We start from the raw sequence: 9953 nt of genomic DNA, 5'->3' as shown, positions 1-9953 counted from the left end.
GAAAAGAATGGGATACCTAAATAGCTCCTTTGCACGCTTATTAGTTTGGAAGGGTGCTGTTTTCCATTTATTTACTCCTATTTTTGTACACTTCTTTTGGAAAGTTTTGAGAGAGAACATTCCTTTCACATCTCCAAAGTTGTTTTGTGGAATTTAATGTTTCCATTTATAAAGGCTTCATTTTTGTTGCTCAGACAGATTTGAAAAGCTTAATCTATAGTCAGTTACACGCGAAGGAAAAAATAATAGGCATATAGGTTACATTTAAAGAAAAAAAAGGTGGGTACTGTTGCAATGCAAATATTAAATTCATATGAATTAATACACCGTGTTTATCCCGTTGAATAGGGTTTTGGGGTAGAACGCAGGACAAAGTTCTTAATAGCTTATTGCAATATGGGCAGAAAATCCCGAATAAAAAACAGCCTTGACATTGATTGTATGTACATTTAATTATTGCATGTACCTGTGCCATGGTAATAACATGTCAACATGTTACATAGCTACATTTACTTGTATTGTCAGCTGCTGTGGTGAAAACACGTAAAATACATAACATGCAATAAAATGTGCCTTAATGAGGTAGAAGGTTTGCATGTTACCTATACAACGTACACTAAAATTAAATCTATACCTCGTTGTATATTATGGTATCAACATACAAACATTTCAACTCACTAAGCTACATCAAGTTTATTGTATACATGCTGTCATAGTAATATGCAAACATTAACATAACATCTACATGTATGTATGCTACATATTACTCTGATACACAACATACCATATACATGTCTATGGGGCGATGTAAAACGTTTTGCATGTTCTTACCATGATAAACATACATTTGACATAGCACCGTGCACATTTATTTTGCAGGCTTGGACTTATGGTAGCAACGTGCAAACATTTTACCGCGCTACCTGTCCACGCCCGGCAGAGATAGCCTAGGGAAACCTTTGCTCGTTCTCCCCACGACAGCCCGCGCCAGCCCAACCGTCCCGTCTCTGGCTGGCCCGCTGAGGTTTCCCACCGGCGGGGCTCGGGCCGAAGCGGCTTGTGTTTAAGGTACGCTGCATGTGCTGTGCCTTGCCCACGGCGCTGCAGGAACCCCAGCCCCTGCCTACTGGGGGGCGCTCAGCAGCCGCGGGGGGCGGGGGCTGTTCGGTTTCCCTTCCAGCTACGCTTGGGCTGGAAGTGGTCTCGAGCTGAGGGCTGAGCGGAAGGGGGTGATGGCCTCTTCGGAGAAGAGATCGCAGCAGCCCCCCATCTTCAGCCACCCCTAGGACGCAGCAGGCACTAGGGCCTCTCCCTGGGACCCAGCCGGTTCGGGGCATTCAACTAGCAGCGGCCACTCTCCGGAAGCAGCGATCTCAGGCGGGGTCGTTCCTGCCGCCCGCCCCGATTTCAGCTCCCGTTCACACCGCTTAACTCCGGCAGTGCGCACAGCTAAACCGGATCGTCCCTCCTTCCCATACTTCTCTCCACCCCTCTTGGGCAGCTGGGGTGAATTGCCACTGTGAAAGTCAAAGGGCCTGTGCCCAATGCCCACTGATCCCCAGCTGAGGCTTTGGCTGCTAATATCTGCAGGGCTTGCTTTGGTACACGTGAAATGAGCTAATTTCTTGTCTATTCCTCTCTGGCCTTTGTGCAATTCCACACCCCTCTCCTAGATTAGATGATAAATCCATCGCCTAGATTTCTCTCTTTCCTTTTATTTACCACCCTCTCTAATCACAAACTGGGGAAACCTTGGGCTGATTTGGGTGTCTCTAGCCCTACTTGCTTTAAAGGGCGGGCCGGGGAAAGCGGGCTCTCCCCTGACTGGTTGCTTGTTGCAAAGAGCTGGGTTAAATAAACCCAACTCGCCTAAACAGCTGTTTGAGGGATTAATGAAGATTTCGGAGAATCGTCTCGTTCCTCTCCCGCGTGGGGGTATTTAATTCCGCGGCGGGGCGTGAAAATCGCCCCCATTTCAGCTCATGTTATGCTGGCTGTGGGGAGCGGGTCACCTGGGGCTGGTTCTGAGCCCTGGGAGGTCTTACAGGCCTCGGCCCAATCCCTGCGCGAAGCTGGGTCCGGTTTATAGTCCCCTGTAAATACAGATAGGAGCGAGCCATGGGGCTGGGCGCGGGGACTGGACATGCCATCACTCAGATCCAACTGCAAACCAGCCCTCCTCCCGCATCCTTCCCATTTGAGGCACTGCGGGCGCGGGGCTGACCCTGCAGGTCTGGCCGAGGATCGCAGAATGGAGCCCACGGCTCGGTGTCCCGGTCCTGTGCATCTGCTCTGGTCACGGTTGGCTGCCGGCCCTAGGCAGGGGTGAGCTCTCCCTGGCATGGGGGTGGAGGCGACAAGAATTCATCCCGAAGGCACCCGGCGCGGGGAAGCTCCAGTGTCCTCTCCCCCCTCCCCGTACTTTAGGGGTCCCTTATTTCTCGCAGCACCCACGCTGGCTCTCTGACCTCAACCCCTTCGCCCGGTGCACCAGGCTCAGCTGCTTGGACCTAGCGCAGCCGGGATACTGCCCCCCACCCTCTGCTGTCCCGGCCCGCGTGTCCCCCACGCGCGACCTCTCTGCTGCCCCACGTGGCCAGCCGGGGCAGCTCGGGCTGCCCTCAGGAACAGTAACGCCACCTCCCCTCTGCACCTCGCGTGCAAACCCGCACCACCGGGCTGTCCGACCACTCCTTAGCACCCGCGCTCACCAGCCGCCGGGCCAGGCATGGAAAAGCGGAGCCAAATTCAAAGCGAAAGCAGCAGCACGTCGGTGAAAAGGCAGAGGTCGGGCTCAGCTTTGGGGAGCTGGCTGGGGTGTGCCCAGCTACCTGGCTCCTGAAAGGCAGACTCAAGTAAGGGAAACACAAAGCTGCAGCTAGACACAGGCACCCACGCGCAGAGCCCCACGTTCGTCCAAACACACCTACGCACAAATCTAGGCAGACACTCGTGTTCAACACACAGACACGCTCTGCCCTGTGCTTCCGGACGGACACACACAGAAAAACATTCCCTCCAACCTCCCCTCCCCCAAGGACACATACTGATTCCAAACACGCATTTAATCACGCACACACAGGTCCGCGGATTCTCCAGCTAGCGCGGATTTGTCCATGCAAAGAAAAAACGCGGCGCTGGCACAGCTCTGGGCGCTCCAGGCTGGGAAGGGAAAACTTTGGGAGGGGGAGGAGGAGGGGAGAGACCTAATGATGAAAAAGTCTCCTCTATCCCAGCTCCTTAATTAAATGCATGGAAAGAGCCGAGGAAAGCACATCTGGTTTCAATCTGCAGCCCTTTGATGGCATCAAATGTTCTTTTCCCAGATCAGGGGGCTGGAAATTCTGGGCTGGCTATGGCAGCTTGGAGCCCAGGCTCCGGCCATTTAAACACATGGGTCTTTCTCTCTCCTGGGGAGTTCCCTCACTCAAAACTCACGCAACCCTCTTGTTTCTCCTCGCTGACCCCTCTTCAATAGAAAAGATTTTTTTTTTGAGAGAGAGAGAGCGCGAGCAGCAATCTCTACAAATAAGCACGTCATATTTTACCTGCCGTCCATGCAGTAATTCATCCCTTATGAGGCTATTCAAGCTATTACAGCATTGCACTTGGGGACATATCAGACGCCACTCTCTCTTGGTTCGACTGTTCAAGTCGAGGACAGAAGTTTGTGAGTACATCTTTCTGCAAAACAGGGCTCACGAAAACCTCTGAACTGGCTGAGCGCTAATTGAACGAATTAGACGTTTTCCCATTTCTCCACACAGCTCTCCTAGTCTATGGGCCCATTTCTTTACTCGGTCACAAGCCCTGTTGATGGCAAAGGGAATTTTGCCTGGATAGGAATTAAAGATCTGGGTTCAAGTTAAATGCCTTCGCCTACTCTCTCTGCGGCTTTAATGATTTTTGATCTGTCCTGATCTGATCTGTAGATCATTCAGTTACTGAATGGGTTTTAATTATTTAAATAATCTCTTCCACCCCCCTATTTCCATGGATTCTAACAGCAAGGAGACCTGTTCTCCCACATGTTGCTGAATGAAGGCTCCTGAAATATGCATCCCACACCTTAAACAGATCGCCCTATCCATTAACTTTCATTAATAGTTGCTTGCTGATGCTTGTATTTAATAATATACTATCTGGTTCAAATATCTGTATATTAAATCCAACCCCTTGTTTGGGTTCCTCTCTTCTTTCTTAATAGCCTGAAGCCAAACGGTTGGAACAGCAGGAAACGTTAAAAAAAATAGGAGAAAACTTGATTGGAATGGACATGGACTGTTTCCAAAAGTTTCCCCTGCAGCTGTTATCAAAACATGCAAATGAGAGTCTCCAACAAGATTTAAAACAAATCAGGAGGAGTTAATGCTGAAGCAAAATAATCAGCCTGTTTGAAATAACTGTGGCTTTCAGTTTGACTTTTCTGCCAGAGATCCTATTGCAAGGGGGGGAGAGAGATAATTCGATCGTTATTTAAGAAACGCAAAGGGTCTTCCCCGCTCGCTCGCTCGCTACATCAGATGTTGGCGAAGGGGGGAGGGGAGTTCTTAATCAGTGTGTTTTTGGTGGTGAAGGGAGAGTTTGCGCTGGAGAAGAGGGGTCTGTAAAACGTCAGAAACAGCACAAAGACTTTGCCACGTAATTACAGGCCCCTATTAAGTCTCGAGCTGCCCTCCCTTGGGTCTCTAATTTTCATGTATTCCCTGCAAAGTCTCCCCTGTGTGCCAGACTGGCCCTTTTGAAGTGCCAGAGAGCGGCTTGATCCAACTGAGAGGGGTGGGGGAGAGCAACTGAGGGCGAGACCAGGGGAGGGCGGGGGGCTCTCTTGGACTCCTGAAAACCCACGTCTTCCTTTCGGTGAGAGTTAATACTCGCGAGTACATCTGCAAGACATCAGCACCCGTGACCTGAAACCTCAGTCACTCCCGAGACTCGCCAGGAGCGCAAAGGGGGCAACGCGCTCTCTTGGAGATGGTTTAAAGCCGGGACAAGCCTCTTGCTGCTGGTGCCTGCCTGGGAATACGCCGCTTCTCCTGAAAGACACGTTTCGATTCCTCTGCCCCCCTCCCCCATCCCCTTCCTCCATCTCTCTCTCTCTCGCTCGCTTTCTGTGTCACTTTCGCGTGAGAACTGGGCAGAGGGAGGCCGGATTCTCCCCCTGGAACCTGCCGAAGGAAGCCCAGGGAGCGCCCCTGCTGCGGGGACAGCGTCTGAGATTTTGGGGAGGGTCCCTTGAATTCCCCCCTCTCTCTCTCTCCTGTTTTGCCTGCACTTTTCCTTTAAGACTTGGGGGAAACCATGACTTCCAGCTATGCCCACATCATGGAGAGACAGGCCGTCCTTGCCACCCGCTTGGAGAGCCCCAGCAACCTGGACAACTTACAGGCCAAAAAAAACTTCTCCGTCAGTCACCTGTTGGATCTGGAGGAAGCCGGAGACATGGTGGCGGCTCAGGCGGACGAGAGCGTAGGGGAAGCCGGCAGAAGCTTGCTGGAATCCCCGGGGCTAACTAGCGGCAGCGACACCCCGCAGCAGGACAGTAAGTGAGACCGGGGCTCCCCAGCGCGCTGCGCAGGGGCGCAGATAAAGCAGGCGGTATCGCGCAGGGGACAGCCTGTGGTCAAACTAATTTTTTGGGGTGGGGGGCGGGTGGAGACTGCCATAATGACACTATCCCACAGCTCGAGCTGTGTCCTTTAGCAGAGGGATCCATATTCTGGGGGAAGACTGGGCTTGAAAGGGACTGTCCTTGTCGTGGAAAGAGAGAGTCGGGTTGGGGGTTCAGTCTGAGCTATGCGCGCCTGAAGGGCTTGGAGATGGCCGGCTGGAAGTGAGCAATTGCAGTTATTGCTGGATCAGGTAGAGGGGCCGGTATCTGGTGGTGGACGGCTACATGGTCCCGGGAAATCAGGCGCTGGTGTCAGTGCCACAAGCTGGACATCGGGCGGATGGGCTGGGGAGGGACCGTGTGCGTCTGGCAGGAGAGGTTAGGGAGACGTGTTCACCAGGAACGCACCGTTGTTAATCGCACAGGGGGTGGCTGCAGCAGGGGTGCGCATGTGGATTAGGTACCCAGGGAGCTAGCGCAGACACCCCGCGCTGTGTAGGGGGGCTGGCGGAGCAGTGAAATCAGCATCTAAAGCCGCATACCGGGGTTCTAACACCTTTCCACCCTTGGCAATGACTGTCCTTGAAGAGGGATCAGTAATCAGAGCTCGGATTCAATCCGAATCGGTCTTTAATTAAGAAGACTTGTAAGTTGAACTATAAAATAAAAATACTTATTGGAACCCGAAGGGTTTTAATAAATCTTTGGGATTTGCCGGGGTGGTGGTGGTGGTTTGGAAACAGGGCCTTGGAGCCATCGGTCGCAGATACCTTCCCCCATCCACCCCAACACAAGCACTACAACTATACACAAATACATCGCTAAGATATCACACCAAATACATCGCTAAGATATCACACCAAAAACAAAGAACGTCCTTCTCCGTCTTCTCACTCACTCACTAAAAAGAGAATTATATGTCTGGGTCCCAACAATGTGTATTTAAATTTGAGTGGAAATGTAAAGGAACAAACCTGCAGACTTTGCCCTGATAGGATGCTTAGTTTTACTATAATTTCTTCTTCTTAATTTCCCTTTACTCGAGAGAAGGAGATTGGCTTTTCATTCCACCCTCAGTGAGTAAAACCTGACTGTCCTAGTACATTCTGAAAAATAAATAAAAATAAATCATTCCTCCTTTACGTAGTAAGTAGCTAAAAAAGCAGATGCCCCGTTAAAGTGGGAGATACGGATTTCTTCTCCCATATTGGCCAGTTTTAATATATGAGCTCTTCATTTTATTTCATGCTGATTTAAAAACCTTTGTCCCAGGTCATCTGTAGTCAGAACGCTCTGTGGGATGGCGCTAAGAGGAAGAACTGGAGCTAGGGGATGTCTCTGGCACTCTAGATACAGGACAAAGTACCTTATTTTTAAACACGCTTTCCAAAGAGGGTTTGAAGCCCGAAGAGAAGGGGCAGCCAGCGGGTGGGGATGGATTTCCTAGTCCTCTGCTCTCACCTAAGAGCCGGATCCCTGCTTGACTCCAGTGGGAGCAGGATCGGATCGCGAGTAGCTGCTACTTGCTGGCTCTTTCCGGGGCGCTTTGCCATTGGGAACAGGATCGGGATTTCGGCGTTCAATCCAGATTCCAGTCTCTACGGGAGTGGAGGGGGGTTGCTGGCGGAGCGAAGCCAGCTAGCCCAGAAACGCTCGCTCCAGCCTGGGTTTACCGGCACTGCCCGATTGAGTGGACCGGGGTTTAATACTGAGACACAGGCGGTTCCAGTCCTGCCAGGCCAACTCGGACGTGAGGGGGGCATGCCGGAGCTGGGGAGCCGGTTTAATCAGCTTTCCCCCTTTGCTGAATTGGACGCCCGGAAGCGACTCGTTTATCTGCCCGGCAGAGCCACCCTACAGGCCCCGGGTGGAACTGAGCATGGATTTAACCCGGGGATTTTGGGTTAAGGGCTGATGGACTAAATCTCGGGGCATCCCAGCCACAGGGTCCTGACGCTGCCTTAATGCCCATCCCTGTTATTTTCAAAGGGAATGGCTCAGACGCAGGTAGCGCCACTATTTACTCAAGGGCTGCCCCAGGAGCCCTGGTGGCGCCCTGTTGTGCTAGGCGCTGTACAGAGGCAGTACTGGGACAGGCCAACAAGCGATCAGTGCGGCGGGTATCTGGCTTGAGGGGATGAACCAGGCGATATCGCTGATTGTAACGGAGCCAGGAGGGCTGTGGCTGCTGGGGAAGGGAACACAGAAATAGTCCCACACTCCTGCACCTTTCTGATAGGATCAAACAGATCGCCTTTCCTGCTGAAAGAGGCCCCAGCAATCCCCACCGCTCGGAGAGATGCCTTGAAGCCAGCCACACGACTAAAGCTAACCCCCAAAGCAGTGCGCCCTGTACTCGGCTGGCTCCGCTATTCACGGGTGCATCCCCCAGCCCCTATCCATCCCTGCACAAGGCTCCCCCTTCTGCCCACCAGCTCGGGGCTTCAGGCTTGAGGAGCTTTGCTCCCGTGTGAGCTTGCGACCCAGACAAACCACGTTCGCTTTGGGACGTGTTTGCAAGTCAATGAAAAAAAATGCAACTTTTACAAACATTGCATTTGACTGATGTGCAACATTGGAAATAAGAAGAGTACAGAAGACCCCATTCGGGCGTAGGGTTGCAAAAGCCAACTGCTTTTCCCACAGGCGTACATTACTGTTCTAGACCATCCATCCAGACCTAAGTGTGGTTGTTTCTTTTCAGTAGACAGTATCTTTCAGAAGTTCTGCGAAGCACAGCAGAAATGGACATACTGAGCTCTTCTCAGTCCCCTGCTATTTCATGGCTAAGGCAGGCGGCGAGGGAGGGGGGGTCATGTTAATATTGGCTTACCTAACGGGGGGCGATTCTAGCGGTGGGGCGTTGGTGGTAAACTGCACGCACCAACACAGGGAAGGAGGCTAGGTACTGACCATATACGCCCGGGGGCAGCTTTCCTTATGCCCACATCAGATAGATTTAAAATATCCTTTTAGAGTCAGGCGCCTGGTGAGGGCTTTAGGCCTTGTCCCTCTATACCAATCTCCCCCCTAAGTCCGAGAATTCATTGCCAGACGGCAGAGAGCGAGTGAAACACACGAGAAAGCTGAGCCATGTGTAACTACGTGTCCTTACACGTGTGTCTCCCCCCCCGCTCGAGCTCTGCGCGTGCATAACTTTCCCGTCCGGATCTTCCAGCACATTTATAAAAAATGTTGCTGTCGGTATTAAAAGAGTTGCGTTAGCTCTCATTGAGGCGGTGCTTTAAACAGTTCGTGGGTTAATTTTGTTCCTGTGTTGCTTTTCCTCTAATTGGGAGGGTTTAAATTATTTATTTATTTAGACTGTGTGAGTTGAAATCGTAAAGCTCATGGTCCTGATCATATGTGACATAGCAGTTCACAATTAATCAGCTTCCTAATTGGCACTTGCACGTGCCTTGCTTTTCTGGCTGAGCGGAATAACTCCTCAGACAGCTCAGTCAGGCAGCCCTTCCCCACGTGCTTAAGCTTTGCTCGGGCGAGTTAGCGTGGCGCGCAAGGTCTGGTACAGGATCTCTCCCTAGGTAGCCTTTCATGTGCTTCTTGGCGCTTCCCTGGGATCTGCGATGCGCTGCGGGAATTAGAAATGGTATCATCTTCTGAGGAGGAGACTAGTTTGCCTTGGTTATCTGATCTTAGGGACCCGATGCAGAGTGTGCAGGGAACCTTTCCTTCCCTGAGTCCTCTGGAGTTGATCTGAAAAATCAGCCTGCTTTCCGCATTCTGTAACTCTCAATTAGTGAAAGCAGCTTGTCCTAATAAGAGCTTTGTGAGAAACACATGTCGCCATAAAAAGGTAGACTAGAAGTCAATTAGAGACACCAGGCTGAAGTGGGGGCCGGGCTGTTCGTCCCCCTACCAAGACACAGAAACAAATCGGAGCCCTGGCAGGAGAAATCGATTAGTCATGAAGAAAGGGATTAAAGGGAAGATATTAATCATCTAAGCGCAGGGACTGCACGAATCGTAATTGGGTCTCTCCTGGACTGACACCTTGAGTGAAATGACTTCTCCCAAAGCAGGGATCGTTTTGAGGTACAAGAATAAATGCATCAGTGAGCGGGACTTGTGCTTTGAGACGGAATTCTTGCAAAGAAACCAGATTACATGTAGTGCTCCAACCCAGCAGAACGAACCGTTGTCCGCACTGTGCGATAAATGCTTTATTACCTAGGAATAAAATTCCTCAGATGCATTATTTTCCTCTAGGAAATTGACATACGATGTGAAGCAGCCACAACATACAGATCTGGTTTATAAATGCGATGTAGCCCACTTTATAATTTATTTATCTGTTATTCACCTCCATACTATTTCAAAA

General features: G+C 51.1%; 1 protein-coding gene across 2 annotated transcripts in view; it reads left to right on the top strand.

Annotated features, from left to right (window-relative positions):
* Positions 1-4858: 4858 nt before the first annotated feature.
* The window catches only part of LOC112107380 (paired mesoderm homeobox protein 1), a 76835-nt gene continuing 71740 nt past the window's right edge, over positions 4859-9953 (top strand). For both annotated transcript variants that reach the window (XM_024201050.3, XM_024201051.2), the window contains exon 1: positions 4859-5542. In XM_024201050.3, the coding sequence (XP_024056818.1) occupies positions 5302-5542 (241 nt within the window). In that variant the 5' untranslated portion in view covers positions 4859-5301. The remainder of the gene's footprint in view (positions 5543-9953) is intronic.

The sequence above is a fragment of the Terrapene carolina genome, unplaced genomic scaffold (assembly GCF_002925995.2).
Source record: "Terrapene carolina triunguis isolate 2854851 unplaced genomic scaffold, T_m_triunguis-2.0 Scaffold212, whole genome shotgun sequence".
NCBI lineage: Eukaryota > Metazoa > Chordata > Testudines > Emydidae > Terrapene > Terrapene triunguis.
This window is presented reverse-complemented; position numbering and strand designations above follow the sequence as displayed.